Below are 19,740 nucleotides of genomic sequence, written 5' to 3'. Positions count from 1 at the left end.
ATTTCCTGCATGGCAGGGGGTTGGACTGGATGGCCCTTGCGGTCTCTTCCAACTCTATGATTCTATGATTCTGTGGAGGCCCTAAAAATGCCTAGCAAAGTGTTTTTTCTAGGAACTTCTAGATTCTCCATCACAGCATATTATATTCAACTTCTGGCAGAGTTGCACTGGATTCCTAGAGAGAACATATTAATCAAAACCACAAATAATCAAATCTGCAAAAGTCAACGCTGCAAATGTGGTTGGCCAACTGTAATATTTCCAATCTTTCAATCAGTCAAGCAGATTCTAAGCAAGGCCCCTCAGAAAGTCAAATCAAGACAGGAAATTACATTGATGTGATCTTGTTTTATTTAACCTGGTTACTTGGACTGAAAAACTCACTTCACTGTTATCAGTGTGAATGATCTCCCTACCCTTATTGTTATAGCATAGAGATTCTTGTTTTTGTCTATAACTTGAAATTAGAACACTGAAGCCATTTCTGTCCTGAGAGAGAGAGAGATTACATTGATGGAACAAGATGTTTTATAACTGGATGAAATGATTGTGTTACTTCTGCCTTTCTTTGGTTTTACTTTTCAAAAGCTGAGTGACAAAATATTGCTGCAATATGAATTAGCTAAAGTATATTAGGAATGTTGGAAGATTATAGTTAATATATTCAGAACTGCTTTTCTATAGTAACATTTGCATAATGTGAGTGTCACTGGGTCATGGAAGTAGATTGTAGACCCAGTGAGAAGATGCTTCACAAGATAGGTTAACTTGAATGTTAGGTTATTTTTATTTAATTAATTTATTTAAAGCATTTATGCCCCCACTTTCAGCCAAAAAGCCTCCCAGAGCAGCTTGCAAATTGTTAAATTGACAATTCCATGTCCTCAGGCTTAAAACTGGAAAAAGATGAGAAACACAAGGAAAAGGGAATGGCAGTGGGGAAGGGATTAAGTCCAGCAGTCAGAGGCCAAAGCAATGGCAGATGGAATCAGAGACAAGACCTTTTCACAGTCACTGGGATAAAGGCTCAAGGCTAGTTATAGTTAAGAAGTGCAAAATATGTAAAACTGGGATTAATCAAATCTTTCTGTAAAGTAAGGTGGGCCACACATTTTTGCAGCTCTTGAGCCACCTCCAATTGCCACTGCCTGGGAAGAAAAGTTATATAGTTTTTTGTTCAAATGAGGAGATTCTGGAGTTCTGGATCCTCCTCTAAAGTCAGAAACAAAAGAAACCTGGAAATCAATTTCCAGTGACTGTTAGATTTTCAGGAAAAACACACACACAAACATCAGGCAGGGGGCATGTCAGAGTCGCTCATCCCTGCTTAGAGAGGACTGTGCTGTGAACTTCTGAAAAGAGTAGATAGGAAAGAGCATCATTCATTATTTTGTTTTGCTTAGGGAGCAGTTAGTCCTGTCAGGCTATATACATCTCAGACATGCCATCTTTCCCTGGTTCAGCACTGAGAACTGTCCTTTTCTGCTGAAGCATAAAACCTAAGCAGAAACACAGAAGGGTAAGACAGCTGTTACTTAATCTTAACATCACTATTTGCTTTCCTTAAGCCAAAGATACTGAATTTTGAAATACTGTTACAGTTCATCTAAATTGTGGGCTGACTACCTCCACCACTCACATATCCTGCCAAACACACTGGTGATTTGTTGTTGTGTGCTTTCAAGTCATTTCCAATTTATGATGATCCCTATCATGGGGTTTTCTTGGCAAGACTTGTTCAGAGAGGGTTTCCCTTTGCCTTCCTCTGAGGCTGAGAGAGTATGACGTGCCTAAAGTTACCCTCCTCCATGGCCGAGCAGGGACTTGAATCCTGTTCTCCAGAGTTGTTGTCCAATGCTCAGACCACAACAATATTCTGGTGATAGCTGATATAACATTCTGCTCATTTGATGTGTTAGGAACTGGACTCCAGCAATTTTCAGACCCCCTATTTTGGATTACCTTTCTAGATCAGGATGGGAAAAGTGTGGTTCATCATCCATATATGGTCCCAGTCATAATTTTTTTTTTTGCCAAAAATTGGGGAGGGGAAATTTGGCGACATTTTAGTGTCCTCCAGACCATTTTAAGCACAGGAGAGAGTGGCAGCATGGTGTAATGGTTTGAGCATTGAACAATGATTCTGGAGGCCATGGTTCAAATGCCTGCTAGGCCATGGAAACCCACTGGATGAACTTGGGCAAGTCACTCACTTTCTTCCTCAGAGGTAGGCAAAGGCAAGGCAAGCCCTCTTTCCAAGAAAACCCAGTGATAGGTTCACTTTAGGGGTGCCATAAATTATAAATAACTTGAAGGCACAAGAGGCCTTTTTGAAACTTCTTGTTGATGTCCTGTTTAAAAAAGGCCTGAACTGGACTAAAAAACTGGCTCGGGGCTCCCCAAGGGATGGTGAAATTGCACCCTGTGCCTCTAGGGGTGTGGTGGACTATTCAGGGTAGAGTTCTTTGGAATAATTTTTTTAAAAAATCAGGCATGCAACCTTCTCAAGCTTCAATGGAGAGCAAATGAACCCCTCCTCCAACCCATGGCAGTTGCCCCATCCCTGCTTTAAACTGAGCACATGTAAAACTTTCCGTTTCATTTGCCTTGGGCACACTGTGTTATTCCCCGTCCTCTAGCGTAGGCACAAACAGCCCATCAGGCAGTCACTGTATATGCACCGAGAAATGGTAGAAGGAAGCAGTTGCATAACAATCCAGAGGAGTGTTCAGAACTAATTTCTTGGGCCAGTACCCAGAGCTGCAGAACACATTGCCTAGCAATTTTAATTCACCAAACTGTTCATAGTCCTTAATCCTGTTGGGTCAGAGAAAGTTAAGTAAATGGCTCAGTTTCTAAAATGTATTGCATTATGATAGAGGGAACACATAAAGCATGTGGTTTCTGCTCTTGGGTCTGAGTGAGTTTCTTGATACATAAATATTAAATAGGAAACAACCTATTCAGATTAGGAAAGATAAGCTTTGCAACTGGAGGTGCCACAAACAGATTTAATTCAGCAACACCTTAGGACTGCAGTTTCAGCTGCTGCTGAACAGGCTTTAACTGCTTGGGCACTGGATGTGTGTTTCATTAACGTGTCTTGGACTGATTGCTTTTTAAGTTCATATCTTAAGCAAGACTTTGTTCTTCAGTTGTGTTTTTCTATGGTTAACTGCCTGAAGCACCATTTTTGGCAGAGAGTTGGGTGATAAGATGAAACAATAAACAGGTTAATAAAAGAGCAGTGTGCCATTTCAGTTTGGGAATCTATGGCCCGTTCTAGACAGGCCTTTGCGCCGCCCTCGTCACATGCTATGGGTTGGCCGAGGACCTAGCATCCATACTGGCCTCACCCCTAGCACGTGACAAGGGCGTAAAAATGGCAGTGCCCTATACACACAGCCACCGCCATTTTTACGTGCTAGACGCTTAGCGTCCGCACGTCACCCTTGCCTTGTGATGTCACGAGTGCGCCATTTGTGCACTCATGTGTCGCAAGCGTGGTGCGAAAAGAAGCCGCTTTTTGTGGCTTCTTTTTCCGCCGCCGGGAAGCCTCCCCATTTGGAGGCTGAGGCTTCCTGACGACGGAAATGGAGGCGGCACCAGAGCGCCCTTCTTGGGCGATCTGTAACATGCCTATATCAGTATCTGTTCCCCCTCCTACTTGGCCTGGTCAGAAAATCCCCATGTCAGTCACTTTAAGAAAAACCATATTGATGGATTGGAGAGATCCTTCATGTCACTATTTGTTTTACAGTGTTGTTATCAAGCCTCTGGAAACTGGAATAGACAACTTGAAGGGGACCTTTTTCCAAATAAGTTGAATATTGGCCACAATATTGTGTGTGTCCTCTTTGGCTTTCTTTGGGTCTTTAGATTTTGTCCATTCCATGACTTACAGAAAAGCATTCTTAGGACAGTTTCTTGGTCAATACATATGTCTTTCTCCCTAGACAGGTTTTATGGGTGTACTGTTTGTCAGTGGCCCACAGTGTTTTTGTTGTTGCTGCTGCTGCTGCATGCCTTCAAGTCATTTCTAATTTACGGGCCCTAATATAAACTATCACAGATTTTCTTGGCATAGTTTGTTTAGAGGGCTTTTGCTATTCCCTTCCTGTGGGGCTGAGATAGAGTCATGTGCCCATGTGGGTTTCCATGGCTGGGTTAGGATTTGAACCCTGTTGTCCAGGAATCCAAGACTGACACTCAAACCAAAGTCAGGACATTAGTGGGAGAGCAGTAGTTTGTCCTTATATACTCACTCAGCTGAAAAATTGCAAGTTTTTTCCCCTAATGATCTTTTTACACAAGTAACTTCTAGTCATACACTCAGTCTTCAAAGACAATAGAACGTACCATGGATAAATGTACCGTCATGTGGCATGGCCCTCAAGCTAAGTCCTAGTGGCCATTAGGTGTAAAGGAGGAATAAAAGTATCCTTCTATATCTTTTTTTAAACAAGCTCTCTGAGATTAAAGAAATACAGCTGTTCAGATGTTTAAAGCTTATTGTCTTTCCTGTTTGGCTCTGCTAAGGACCTGGGACCTATTTGCTATCCTCAGTGAAGTCTGTCAAAACTTTTCTGCATCAGGTGTGCTCAGCTATGCTATTTGGTTTTACAGTGATGACCCAATTTAAAATACATGATTTTACTCCTTTTGGCATGACAGGAAAATCTGGAAAAGAAAGGGCCACGTGTTCTTGATTTGGAACTTGAGTTTGATGAGCGGACTGTCCTCAGGGAGAACATAGTCTACTTGACAAATTCTCTGGATGTGAGTATCTCATTAAAAATTAAGCATGTTGAAAGAGTGCTGCCTCAGTCTTTGCATTTTTTCTTGATTTAGGTTTTTCCTTACAAATATTTAAAAATTTAACTGGTACGGTCCAAAGATTACCTTCAAATAGTGTTTATGCATGGGGAGTGGCAGGTTTCTGGTTTAACCCAGGTTGGTTTAAACCAAATGTCTTTTAAAAACACACACACACACAAAACAATTCCTGTTCATATTTTTAAAGTTTTTAAAAATATTGTATATTATTTTATTATTTATATTTTTAAAAGTCTGGCTATTATTGCTATTTTCCAACCATCTTACTGGAACAACAATAACTGTTTAAATTTAAACATTTTAACTTTTAACAGTTTATTTGCAGTTGATTATTGTTAGATCAGCATGCAGTGTCAGCCACTTTTTATTAATCACTTTAGTTTATAGTGCAAGAAATGCCACTCAGAAACAAATCCTTCCGTTAATACTAATGCAACCAAACAACTTCTTTTAAAAGAGCATTTTTAAAGAACAATTATTTAAGCCAGTGGCCATAGCATTTGAACTGGTTTTTGCTACTCAGTTTTCTGATTTAGTCCTATACTGGGGTACTCTTGGACTCATATAAATAATATGTCAAAACTTGACATTGACTTATTTTCATTGATCTGTGAAAGTACTTTATTTTATTAGGCATAGTCTATATATATTCAGGTTCAGTAGGAATAAGCAGCAGTTAAAAATGGGTGTTTATTGATAGATCTAAATCATATCAAAAATTTCGAGTATTAATGTGAGAAAGCATTAAAATATGGTTGGTCAAGCTTTCTAACACATAAAATAATGCTTAGTGGTATTAACATGATAAGCATGATTCAGTTTTTTTCATTAAAACATTAATGCAAAAACCTTGATTTAAACCCCAAAACCTGGTTTAAATCCAAAAACCTTATTGCTGTGTAAACATTCCCCCCCACACCCTGGTAAAAGGAAATAGAAAGATGTCTTGGCCATCTCCTTCAATATCTGAGCCAGATGGTCCAGTCTTTTGTGAGACTCTGAATGTTGGAAGTATTCAGGACTGGACTAGTCAGTATCATTGACCAGATGGTCTGTGCTTTTTATTATTAGTTTATCCTTAGTAGTGAGTTTGACTTTTGCTACCCGGCAGATGGATTTTAGAGTCCATGTTAGCATCATGGCCAAATATTAACAACTATCCAATGGCATAGCAAAGGTTAATATGTATTCAGTAGGGTTAGGTAGATAGTTTAGCTTTAGCTTGGTAGTTCAAGGCCAATAGCTGGGAATGGATGCCAGTAGAAACCCTTCCTTTTAAGTTACCTGCTTATATTGTTCTTATAACTATTAGCACAGATCACAACTGTGTCCTTTCATTTTCTTTGTTTGTATCTGTATTATATAATCTTCAGGAATCCATCATCCATGGGCCTTGTCTTGGGGAGGGAATGCACTCTAGCTCAGAGACTCCATTTACAAGAAACGGGAGAGTGTCTGGCTGTAAGTTAGATCTACAGGCTAGGGCTTAAAACATATTTGAGTTACATGAAAAGGATTTCGGCTTGTCCTGAGCACTTTCACACTGTGGTATCTTTAATCTATGCTAAAATAAGGATGGTCACAGATTTACTCCAAACAGATGGATTGGATATACCTCTATCCAATTGTCCTGGTACTCATTCTGAACTACAAACATTATGGGAAGATTTCTTCTCTTTTTCTCCATAGCTAGAACACATAGAATTGAAGTTTGCTTCAGAAGGAGATGAAAAAATTAAAGAAGACTGTTGTCCTGGAAAACCTTTCTGCACGTTCAGAGTAGAAGTAGGTTTACATGTTTCCTCTCAGCATTGTTTTTCTTGTTTTGTCTCCACTGAAACTTGGTCCCCAAGTGCATTGCTTCATTATACCCTGAATGAGACCATGAAAGGTGTTCATTTAACAAGAGAAAGTATTTTAGGAGTATTACTGGGATTGGGAGGCTAAGCCTGCTGCAGTCTATGGTTAGAAGCATTAAATGTTGCACCTTTTGCAGCAGGTTCTCAAAATGCAGCTTCAACTTTCTCTATTTGCAGCCATTTAGAACAGAATGTGCTAGAGATACGAAGAATACTCATTAATATTCACATTTCTGATGGGAAAAAGGCAGTCTCAACAGTTGAGATAGCCTGTAAAGGAAAAGGGTGAGATTCTTTGCTTTTCAGGACTTCATTAGGATGAAATTAATGTACTTTTGAGCAGAAAAATTATATTTGGTCCCTGATTCCTAGATATTGTTTTTTGCAGAGAAGACACATGGAATAAAAATTGCATGGCTTTTCTGTGCAGGAATCTGTGCATTGTGAAGGTTTTATAATTTTTACACAGTTTGCACAGCTTTATGCAATTTGGGCAAATACACAACTTCCTGTGGTGAGAAATTATATGTAGTTTTCTTGATTGAGTTTTCTACACAAAAACCAATATGTTTGCACAGGAATCAGTGTATTGTGTCTCCAAACTCATTTTCTGAAAAGGAAAACCACGTGTGTTATACAAATGAATTTTCTCCAACAAAGTCTGAAAATATAAATAGTGATTAAAATTGCATGAAAACCTACTATTCTCATGGAGTGGAGAGAAATTTGCCCAAATTGTTGGTTCTTGCTTGTGGAAATCAAATAAACCATGATTGACATCAGTGATCTGGAAAGATCCATCCCTTGATGTGGATCATTTCCCCCTTACTCTCCTGGTCTCCCTTCCATTTCTTGATGTGACATAGGTATGATTAGCTTTTGTATTGCTTGACATGTGTATCACTTTCATGAACAGAGTGCGTGTGTAGAATATTGAGCAGACTGTGTTCAGGAGAAAGCAAAGTGTTTATCAGTTTTGGCCCTTGTTAGTAGAGATCATCTGCTTCACTTACTACTTGTTTCATTGTCCATATGTAAGTATGATCCAGCCTCAAAGGAGTAAAAGTGTCAGACTTGGAAGCCAGTGAGAGAGTCAGGAGCAGGACCAGAGACCCAGGTTCACTACTCCACTCTGCTCTAAAATGCAGCAGGGCTCACCATTCTCTATTTTTTAAATTTTTTTATTGAGTTTAAAATTTACAAACATTGAATACAAAACTAACAACACCACAGTAAAAAAAACATTGACAAAACAAACATTTGAGGGGGAGAGAGGCAGGCCAGCAACAACAGGCTTTGGCTACTAAGAAGAAAAGCCGTCCTTCCGACCACCATCTTGAAGGGGAGAGAGGCAGGCCAGCAACAACAGGCCTCGCCTGAAAGACAAAGAGCCCTCCTTCCGACCACCATCTTGAAGGGGAGAGAGGCAGGCCAGCAACAACAGGCCTCGCCTACTAAGAAGAAAAGCCCTCCTTCCGACCACCATCTTGAGGGGAGAGAGGCCTCCGAGAGAGATTAGACCATCCATTAAGAAGCCAAGTCCTCCCTCCAGGCCTCGAAGGTAGAGAAGAACTCCTGGACCTCATCCCCTTCCCCGCCACCATTCCTTCTCCTTTTGTGTCGTATCTTTTTAGATTGTAAGCCTGAGGGCAGGGAACTGTCTAACTAAAAGTTTGTATGTACAGCGCTGTGTAAATTTACAGCGCTTTATAAATAAAGGTTAATAATAATAATTAAACTAACATTGAAGAGTAAACACTCTCTATTAGCAGCTATGGGATGAAACTTCTGATTTGTGGTTTTACAGATGTTGGATCACACTCATTTAATTCCTCACCAGTGACTATGCTAGCAAGAGCTGGTGGGAGTTGCAGCCCAACATCGTCTGGAGGGCCACAAGTTTTCACATACCAGTTTGTCCTAACCTTCCTCACAACATGAATAGAGGTGAAATATGAAGGCCACCTTGAATGTCATTCTTAGAGAAAAAATGTTATTTTAAAATAAAAATTAGACACATATACTCAATAGTGAATGCATTTATTATGGTTTAAATGCATAAGCATCATCTCTGTGTCACTTGGTACAAATGGAATCAAGTCAAATTGCTACCTTTGGCATGGGACAGACTGTCTAAAAAGGATAGTCTCCTGGCGCCTAGTTTTGGTCTGTGGGGAAACCGCAGACTCCAGACTGTGGGACTTCCCCATGGACCAAATAGAACCCATGAAAAGCGGGTGGTTCTTGCGACACCATTATGTTGCAGTGTGTCAATGGCGCACTCTCTACGTCATAATGGCGCCACGACATGCGGATGCTATGCGTCCAGCACGTAACAATGGCATCCTATCCTGTCCATCTGGACCGGGCCTTTGATATCTGTGGCATATGGCCATGGTCTGAATCCAGTTTGAGGCTTATGCACAACACAGAGGCGGGATACAAACCGCCGCTTTGCGGCGCTTCCCCGCCGCCGCCGTTTGCTCCGCGCGGGAGCTGCAGCAGTCAAACCGCGCGGCTCCCGCGCGGAGCAAAAAAGAAGCTCCATTTTGGAGCTTCTTCTTGCGGCGCCTCTATGACGTCGCGAGGCGCCTGGCGCGGACTCGCGACGTCATAGGCGGCGCGACATGTCTGGACGCTATGCGTCCAGTACGTAAAGATGGCGGCGCCCATGTAGAAGGGGCGCCGCCATCTTGTACGTATAGGATACGTACTAGGGTTAGGGGGGTGCAGAAGCACCGCCCCTTCCTAACCCTAGTACGTATCCTATACGTACTATATGGCGGTTTGTATCCCGCCAGAGCTTCTTTCCTTTCCCCTCCCTCCTGCCTTTCCTTCCTTTTCCACCTAAACACAGGCTCCCAGAATTGAAATGGGAGGATGAGACACAGGATTCCGCTGTTGAACCAACTTTAGAAACAGCTACGTGAGTTCTCTGTTTGTTCAGTCATATTGGTTACTCTTTCACATTTTGCTGAATTTCTTTTGCCTTTTTATTTCCTTACAGCCTGGTGTGTCTGTCTGTCTTGTAAATCCTCAACCAGCAAATGGCCACTTCTCTACAAAAATTGAAGTCAGGCAAGGAGATGGTAAAGATGCAATAATCAGGCGCTTGATGAAAATGGACAGAGGAATCAAAGGTAAAATACTTCAGTCTAGAGGTTAGCATTTCTACAAGATGGCTTGTCTAGCTAGTATTGATAGTCAATACTAATTCCCCGATTAGTCCTCATAGGCCCCCCCGCCATAAAGGCCGCACAGGCAATGGTTGGCTAACCCGGGGGCATTTGTTGTTGTTTTTCTTTTTGTACTGTTTTGTAATTTTAATATTGTATATTGGAATTTTTATGTAATTTTAACTGTTGTGAACCGCCCTGATCCTACGGAAGGGCGGTATACAATTAAACCATTTATTATTTATTTATTAGTCAAATTTTCATGTTATTGCTTACTTAGTGCCTCCTTGTAATGATTTGGGGGCACGTTACAGACCGCTGGATTGCGGCGGTCTGGCTCCGCCTCTGCTTTCAGCATCCGGGAGCCGCAGCAGTCAAACTGCGCGGCTCCCAGACGCTCCGAGGAAGGAGCGTGGAAATCGCGCTCCTTCCTGGGCCCCAGAAGAGAAGCCGCGAAGCGCTAGTTGCGCACTCGCGGCGTCACTTCTGGAGCGCGACATGCGGACGCATAGTGTCCGTTAAGTCAAACGTCAATATGGCGGCGGCCGTCTGGAAGAGACGACCCTTTTTCAAACTGGGACGTCCTCAGGACGTCCCTAATGGCGGTCTGTAACCCGCCATAATTTATAGAAGGAGGCAGAGGAAAGCACATCTTTTGTCTGTTACATTTCTGCTGCCCAATACATTTTACAATCTGTGTCCACCTAAGGTTCATCAGAAGCTATTCAAATAAATTTCCATTATAGTGTCTCCTGCATGGGGTAATACTTCTTGTAAGTTTCTTCTTACAGCAGAGCCTAATTGTATACTTACAGCACTTGTTTTAATAGAAGCCACACTTTTACATACATGTTGGAAAAGTAACAGGCCAACCTATTTTAGAGTTCCCAGTACTATTTCACATGCCTTGTAGGGGAAGGGTTGCCTGGTCTCACACATAAGAGAGAGATCTAGGGAACAGGCAGCCTTACTGGATGTTGGCTTATATCTTGAGGCCTTAGTAGTACCCTAAGAGGTTGACATGTTTGGCAATATGCACTTAAGAAATACAAACAGTAGGTGGCAAACATAATTTTAAGAGCTTAAGTAAGACTAGCTTTACCAGTCTGCTGGGAAAAAGCTTAAATACCAGGACGACTCCAAATTGAGATTCACAGATGCAATGTCATTGGTGATGCCACTGCTTACATTTCCACCTTTTTAGACTTTAGGGGCTATTAAAAATCTGGAGCAAAAGTGAGGACTCACTTCTCAGAGAGACAACTGATAGTAATAGTTATTATTTATTTGCTTATTCATTTATGAATGTAGTTATAGTTATAGTTTTGTTTTGTTTAAATAAATAAATAAATAAAGTGATATTCTTCAGGTACTACTGGTAACTGTTGATTCAGAATGACATGAACTAATTATTTATTAATATATCGGTAAAGGAATAGTATTCTTTCTGAGCACAGTCTAATCCCAGTGACATCATTGGGGGCATACCCTGACCTTAACACTGTCCTACGACTAGAATCTTGTTTTTGTTGTTAATTGCATCAAGCTGGCTTTGATTAACAGCAGTCCTGTGATTGAGAGACGCCCAAAAGCCCTGGTCAACAATTGCCCTACTAAGAGCTTGCCAAGTTAGACTAGCCGTGGCTTCTTTGATTGAATTTGTCCACTTGTAACATGGTCTTCCTCTTTTCTAACTTTATTTTCTACTTTACTGAGCTTTATTATTTTCCAGTGAGTCATGTCATCACATAACATGTCCAAGTTTGGGCTTTTAGTGAATGTTGAGACTTGATTTCACACTAATTTATAAATTAGAATTACCTCTAATTCAAAACTGACCTCAGGATACTAGTCTTGCAGCCAGAGAGGTTTCACGATAGGGCAAGCAGGGTTGTCTGGCACTATGCTCACCATTATGTCCCAGAGCTGTGGTTTAATTCTTTAGTCTTCTAGATGTTTGCATTGCCAATGTTCAGGCATTCTGGTAATTTAAGGCAAGAGGTTGAGTACCACCAGTCTGGAGCACTGATACAGCAGTACTCCTGAATCTGTGGAGGACAGAGTTGGAGCCAGATCCAGGGCCAAGCTAGCTATCAGCTAACCCTGGACCTCAGACAGCACTGTGTTTGCCTTAGGGATCTGAATTCAATGGGGTTAATTTCTGACACACAACCCATCTAAGACTCACTGCTGCTGCTAGTTCCTCCCAGCTTATATCAAGGTTCATCCTGTGACTTAACTGTGAAAGATGCATTAATACATTACAAGTTCTCAGGAGCCTTACACTCCCACACCACCCACACCTTTTCTAATGCATGAACTGCATTATTTTTCAAGTCTTAAATTTCAGCCTTCATTCTGCTAGCAGTAGTAAGTATTATCTCTGTCTCTCTGCAAGCACTTAGGGCTCCCAGGCAGTAATGACTTGCAGCAGAAAAGCATTAAAGGAGATACACTTCCTTCTCAAGAGCCTGATTTGATATCCTCAGCTGCTGTGAAAAGTACCTTTTTCTGGCTTGCAATATGGAAGTTAAGTCAGCTTTAACAGATTACCTCCCATAAGTAAAGGCTGTAATTCAATTTGTAATTTTAGATTGTAGTAAGAACTACTTTGTGCCTTTAAAGAGGCAGATATTACCAAGCCTGTGTTAAGACAAGAATCTCAATGGTTTCTAGAGTTTGGGAATTGCTCTGTCACCATTCTTTTTTTTGCACCATAATTCTTCCCTAATTCTTACATTTAGATTGAGTGGACTTTGTGTTCAAAATGTAGATTGAAAAGGTTCATTGCAGTGTCTAAGAATCTGCTCACAGAATATTAGACCATTTCTGCTGATCCAAATGTTAAATTAAAATATTTATCCCCTGCTCATATTTCTCTCTCTCTCTTTGTGTGTGTGTGTTTATATGTGTGTGGGGCAGAGGGAGAAGAGAATTTTAATTTGGGAACTAGACAGAATCCTAAGATATAAAGATATATCAAAGAATACTAAATTAGGATTGTCTGTGCTATTGTAGTTCCATTTCTATGAAGAAAGCTGATACAAAGCAAATCAACTCATTCGAAATGTGGTGCTGAAGAAGACTTCTCCTGATCCTGGCACTGTTAAAAAGACAAACAAATGGGTCCTAGAGCAAATCAAGCTTCAACTCTCTCTAGAAGCCAAGGTTACTAAACTGAGACTGGTATACTTGGACATGTTGTTAACTGGCTTCGAGTCAATCCCAACTCATGGTGACCCTATGGCTGACACATCTCCAAGACTCCCTATCTTCCACTGCTCTGCTTAGTTCCTGCAAATCCATGCCCATAGAGCCCTGGTGGCACAGTGATTAAATGCCTGTACTGCATCCACTCACTCACAAACCACAAAGTTTTGAGTTCAGTACCAGTCAGGGGCTCAGGGTTGACTCAGCCTGGCATCCTTTCAAGATTGCTAAAATTAGTACCCAGCTTGTTGGGGGCAATTAGCTTACACATTGTAGACTGCTTATGGAGTGCTTAAGTGCACTGATAAGTGCAATAGAAATGTAATTGCTATTGCTATCTGGTGTTCAATCATCTCCTCTTTCCATTTTCCTCTACCTTTCCCAGCATTATTGTATTTTCTAATGAGTCATGCCTTCTCATGATGTGGCCAAAAGACGACAGCATCAATTTAATTATCTTGGCTTCCAAGGAGATTTCAGGCTTGATCTGGACCCATTTGTTTGTCCTTTTGGTCATCCATGGTATCTCAGCACTCTTCTCCAGCACCACATCTCAACTGAATTGATACTGTTCTTCTCTGCTTTCTTCACTGTTCAGCTTTCGCATCTATACATGGTGATGGGGAATACAATGACTTGGATGATTCTAACTTTAGAGTTCATTTTTATATCATTGCTCTTTAGGATCTTGTTTAGTTCCTTCATATCTGCCTTTCCCATTCTTAGTTTTCTGATTTCTTGACTGCAGTCCCCATTCTGATCATTGTTTGATCCTAGGTACAGGAACCCTCTTGCTATTTGACTCCCTAGAAAGATAATAAAGCTTGGTACGTTAGAAGGCTGTAGGAAAAGAGGAAGACCTTATTCCAGATGGATAGACTCAATCAAGGATGCCTTGGCCCTAAGTCTGCAAGACCTGAGCAGCAGCTGGTCTCAGTCTGCAGTGCTGTGTGCATGGTGGAAGAGATCCAGCATGGTTTGAGTGGTGGATTGTGACTCTGGAGACGAGGGTTCAGTTCTCAGCTCTTATCATGCTGTCAGCCTCAGGAGAAGGTAATGGCACATCCTTTTTGAACAAATCTTGCCATGAAAACCTCATGATAGGTTTGGCTTAGGGTCACCATGTCAGAAATGACAGCAATTGAAGGCACATAACACATGTGCATAGTAGAATGTGAGCAACTCAGGGTTAACCCAAGTGTATTGTATAGCGCAGTAGCTGGAATCTCGGGGCAAAACTTAAGTACTACTGCTACCAGCCGTAGAAATGAAAAAGAGGTATTGGTGAGCACTATCTGTGGTCCCTCGACACACTTATATGATCTCCTAGCAAAACAGATCACTAAACAGGAGTGAATTGCTCTCTAAAAGAAAACAGCTATCTTAGCTTCTGTTTCTGATTTTTAGTAAATCTCCAAATTAGAGCATCCTGAGTTCTCCACTATTAGTCAGTTGCTAATGGCCTCATTCAGCTGTCATTTTGTCTTTCTGGTTAAAGTAGGGAAGGCATCAAGCCTGAATAGTAGGTTGCTGGGCTAAACAGAGTTGACAGAATTCCCTTTAAAATGCAGAAGTAATTTCCCATTTGCTTGGTAGCTCTGCTGATTCCAGCAGTTGTGAGCCAAGTGAGGAAATTATGTCCTGGTCCAAACTTTCCAAGTGGGGAAAGATAATATATTTTTCTCATCACTTTTAACAGCTTGTGTGTTTTGATCTTAGGGAAAGAGACAATTTTTATATTACAGTGTAAAACTGTGTTTTCACAAAAGAACTGAGGAAAGAAAATATATAACTTGTCTTGCAAAGCAAAAATAGAGTATAAAACACACTTCGGATTCAGGCAGGCAATTACTAGAGATCCACAACCTGATTGTTTGAAGTGAATGAAAAGCAATTGAGAGTAAATCAGTAATTCTTTTACACTGTTGTTTCCAGAAGATGTCACTGTTAGGCAGGCACTTGAAAAGATTGTCTGATAAAAGCTAGTGGTGGGAGAGCAGCAACTTAAACAGGTTAAAATAGCTGGCTCATTATGAAAGTTCTGCTTTTCACTTCTTGCTAGACATTTGTTTGAACGGAGCTTTAAAGAACTCAGTTGTATATAAGGCAAAACTGCAAAAACTGTTATTTTGTTATTGAAAACCTTTCTAGTTTTATGTAAAGGACAGTGTAAAACTTCCTGCAGCCTCCCTTTTCATTGCAAGAGCATGGAAGCTATATAAGCTTCCCTGCTTCTCCTTTCCCCCTTTATATGTTAAATATTAGTAAGGTAAGTGAAGAACAAGAGAGAGAAATGAGAGAGAGCGGGTTGGCTGGAGAGAAGGTGGAGAGGAATTTATTGTGAATTAGTGCCTTAGGCCCCATACAGACCGGCCAAAATAAAGCTGCTTCGGGACACTTTGGAGGTATGCTGTTTAAATGTTGCATGCATCCTAAGAGTCCGGAAGCCACACCAAAGCCACGATCCAGTCCTAAGGACTGGAGCACAGCTTTGGCGCAGCTTCCGAACTCTTAAGATGCATGCAACATTTAAACAGCATACCTCCAAAGTGTCCCGAAGCAGCTTTATTTTGGCAGTCTATACGGGGCCTTAGTCCTCAAGGGAAATAATCACCATATGTTTTGAGGTACCTCCTCCCAGATCTCCTTAAAAGTGGCTGCATCCCTTTAGCTGCAGTACTTTATTTTTTCTGGAATGAATAATATTAATCTGCATGTTTGCCATACATCTGGGACATTGTATAGCACAAGAATGAGACACTTCAGTTATCAAAAAAACCTGAAAAAGCTGCATGTGGTGAAAAGGGTGTGAAATCATACTACTACTACTACTACTACTACTACTAATAATAATAATCCCACCTCTCCCCATGGATCAAGGTAGGAAACGACAATATATGGCCAGACGACGCATATAACATCTGTCAAAGTATAACATCAGTTAAAAACACATAAATCAGTTCAAACACATAATATCACTTTAAAAGAACTAGAACAGTCTAGAGGGTCTGTGTGTTGTGTTCCTTCAAGTCATTTCCGACTTATGGTGATCCTATCATAGGGTTTTCTTGGCAAAATTTATTCAGAGGGAGTTTAGCCCTGAGACTAAGAGCATATGACTTGCCCAACGTCACCCAGTGGGCTTCATGGCCGAGCTGGGAATCTAACCCTGGTCTTGAGTTGCAGTCCAACAGTGGCTGTCACAGTCACAGTCTAGGGGCATCTGAAGCAAACGTCCTCTGGATGACAGTTGTCAACCTAGTCTTGGCTTACTGGAAGAAATGTCCACCATAGGACCTGAGTGTATGGGGCAGAACACAGTATGTGGAAGAAGGCAATCCCGTAGGTAACCTGGACCCAAATGATGTAGGGCTTTAAAAGTAATAACCAACACTTTGTACCTTGCCCAAAAACTTAACTGGCAGCCAGTGGAGTGATTTTAATATTGGTGTAATGTGATAACTCCTGGATGTCCCAGTAACCAATCTGGCTGTCATATTTTGAACTAACTGAAATTTCCAAACTTGGTACAGAGGTACCAGCATGTGCACATCAGCTCTCCAGATGCTTTTGCATTTCAGCTTCCAGAAGCCCCAGCCAGCACTAACAGTGATTATGGAAGTTATATGCCAACATATCTGGAGTGTCAAAGGTTCCCTTCCCTCAGAACATACTGTAAGAAGTGGTGAGAGGGAGCACCTCATTATGCATGATACTGCTATTCTCTGTGAGGTTGAAGACACAATCCACGATTCATGGGTCTGTCTCTCATGCCAGCTGGGTCAGGCAGGATTCTTAAATCTCTAAAATGTTACAATCGTTGCCTCCAACCCCTCTCTCCTCAGTTTTAATTTCCTGCCTTGCCAGCCTCATTCAGTGTCCTGGCAAAATGTTCCGTTTATCTGGGCTTCTCTAGTATTTAGGTTTAGTAATCATGAATAAACTGTTTAAAGTATGTCTAGGTAGTAGTTTTCAGATTGCTATCCAAATATCTTTGTTTGTTTTGGTTGTATTTCCCCCGTTAATTGATCCATAGAAATATCAGTTAAAACAGGTGGACCCGGACCAATTTTGCAGTCCCAAGAAAACCCACCCAAAGAGCCTCAAAATATGTCTCCATCCCTCTAAAAACATAACACCCCTGTAAATGGATTTCCAGCCATCTTCAGTTTCATTTTGAGGGGTCCTGTGGTTTGTAATGTGTTTGGATATGGATTAGCTTCCCTCCCCATCAGGCTTTCCACCTTTTAATTCAAATTGAATGTAAAACATTATTTTTAAAATGTAACTTGTTTTAAAAAGTGGCTTATTACTGTTACATTTGGAATTTCTAAAAAAAAGTAGCTCTTCACTTGATCCAGCGTAGCATAGTGGTCTGAACATTGGACTAGAACTCTGGTTCCAATCCCTGCTTGGCCATGGAAACCCACTTGATGGCCTTGGGCAAGTCACACTCTCTCAATCTCACAGGAAGGCAAAGGCCAGCTCACCCACTCCCACAAAACAAATCCTGTGACAGGTTCACCTTGGGCTCACCACAAATCAGAAACAATTTGAAGGCACACAGCAACAGTAACAACAACAACAACTCTTCACTTGCCTGTTTTTCAAGAATAACTAAAATAGTTACTTTTTAGTTTAAAAAAAAAAACCTGAATGTTGCAAGCTTTCTGGCCTGTAGTACAAAACTTAAAGAGCCTGAAGCATCATTAAAAACAAATCCACATGGAATCGGATATTTTTAATTTACCATTGGGTTAATAAGAGAATTGCATGACATGTTGCCTGGAACTGTCACTACTGGCAGTGATACACAAGGACAGTGTGCAGAAATATTTTAAAAACTTGTAAAATCCCACTTTTAAATACAGAAGAATCTGTTGCTCAAGGAGCTTGATTGTCACCATTTAGAACAGAATACCACACACTAACTAGCATTCTAGCATTCACTTTGCTTATTAGGAGGCAAGAATTTATTAGAAGGAAAGCTTAGTTGAGGCTGAAGAAAGAAATACCTCAAACTATTTATTTTTTTGGACTCCTTTCTCCTATTGTGTCAGAATCAATGCACAGGGCACACAATTGTTAGGAAACAATATGTAATTCTAATGCTCCAAGCTACCTTGGGTCCTGTGCTGGGAGAAAGGCAGGTTACAAATTGAATGAATGAATTAGTGAATAAATGAATACTGCTTCATATGGAGGAGACTTGTTGCACTGGGGATTTTTGTGTTTCAAGTTTCTGTAAACCATGGCATGTTAAAGTAGCAACATTTATGTAGTAAGTATAAGTATCATTATGTAGTAAGTATCACTGTTATATTAAAAGGACCCTTAAGATACATTTCTCCATCTAAATGTTGGCAAAAGCATGGCAAAAATGTCCCCCCCAAGGGCATTTGAGAACAATAAATTTGATTATTTTTTATTCAATAAAAAAAAATTATGGGACAGGGTAAAGTGAATATGGCCCTCTAAACTTTCCTGGGAGGCCAGTGTAGTCCACTAGCCTCCAATAGTTGTTCACACCTAATTTAGATGGGCAAAGCTGTCAGTGCAGCTGGAGGCAGGGAAATGTTTAGGTCAAGTTCCATCTTATTTTGGGAGCAGCACTTAAATACCACAATGTGGCTGTTACGAGACAAATAAATAAATTTCCAGAACTGGAGGTCTTCATACATTACACCCTTCCCTTGTTCACTCCTCAGTCTGTGGCATATCACATTGTTGAGTACATTCATGCTGTATATCCTTGACCCCATCTTACCTTTTAATTACATCTTAGTTATTAAGGGCTTCTGTAGGCTTTGAAGCAACTGGCCTAAATACCAACTTGTAAATACCATTCAAGCCACTGCTGAAGCAATCTATACAGTCAGCATTAGCTAGTAGTGTTGTTCAGCCATCCAGCTTTCCTAAGTATCTTGCATCAGCCTTACTGTGTTAAGTATACTTGAGTACAAAAATGTCTTACAAGTGTTGACTTTTCCCTGCAGATCTTTCCAGAGTGAAACTAATGAGATTTGATGACCCCCTCCTGGGTCCTCGTCGCGTTCCCATACTTGGAAAAGAAGATGCAGAAAAGTCTCCCATTTTAGATCAAGCTGTTTTCCACATTGACCTAGCAGAAAAACGGGTCCATCTCACTGAGAATGGACGGACGACTGATATTGGGGATACACTTGTCTATATAGTTAATTAGGTTTTTCACAACATTGGTTTAATTGGTAATGAATCCTAAAACATGAGTTTTCTAACATCAGTGGCTTTCAAGATAAATATTGGACAAATTTAATTTCTGTAGATGGGGCAATGGAGGGAACATTAACTTGCATGTAGACCAAGTTCATGACATTTTCCAATGTGGTTATAATAAATCTATTTTCCATCCTTGTGGCTTTTATTTGGAAATAAGAATCTGCCTAATTCAAATCATGAGACAACTGAGAATTTTTATACACTTTTTTTTTTTTAAAAAGTAACAAAATGAGAGACTGAAATCATACCAGGCTTCTAGAGTTTACTGTGTAACAATCCTATCTGAAAGATGTTGAAGCTCCTCTACTTCAGGTTGCCATTCTCTCTTGAGAAAAGTAGTCCTAGTAAGTGAGTCCTCTCAGTAGCTGTCATGATTATGAGGATCCAAGAGGCAGAGGAAC

At 40.7% G+C, this 19,740-nt stretch overlaps 1 protein-coding gene across 4 annotated transcripts in view; it reads left to right on the top strand.

The window, feature by feature from the left end:
- Positions 1-19,471, top strand: part of LARS1 (leucyl-tRNA synthetase 1) — a 67,591-nt gene extending 48,120 nt beyond the window's left edge. For 3 of the 4 annotated variants that reach the window (XM_089531257.1, XM_089531264.1, XM_089531251.1), the window contains exons 29-32: positions 4,675-4,779; positions 6,526-6,621; positions 9,703-9,835; positions 19,078-19,471. In XM_089531257.1, the coding sequence (XP_089387383.1) occupies positions 4,675-4,779; positions 6,526-6,621; positions 9,703-9,835; positions 19,078-19,283 (540 nt within the window). In that variant the 3' untranslated portion in view covers positions 19,284-19,471. The remainder of the gene's footprint in view (positions 1-4,674; positions 4,780-6,525; positions 6,622-9,702; positions 9,836-19,077) is intronic. The other variant, XM_089531271.1, reaches the window with a different exon arrangement.
- Positions 19,472-19,740: the final 269 nt, after the last annotated feature.

This window comes from Sceloporus occidentalis, unplaced genomic scaffold (assembly GCF_023333645.1).
Source record: "Sceloporus occidentalis isolate IW3139 unplaced genomic scaffold, rSceOcc1.0.p SCAF_1, whole genome shotgun sequence".
Classification (NCBI taxonomy): Eukaryota; Metazoa; Chordata; class Lepidosauria; order Squamata; family Phrynosomatidae; genus Sceloporus; species Sceloporus occidentalis.
Note: the sequence above shows the minus strand (reverse complement) of the source record. Positions and strands in the feature narration are given on the sequence as shown.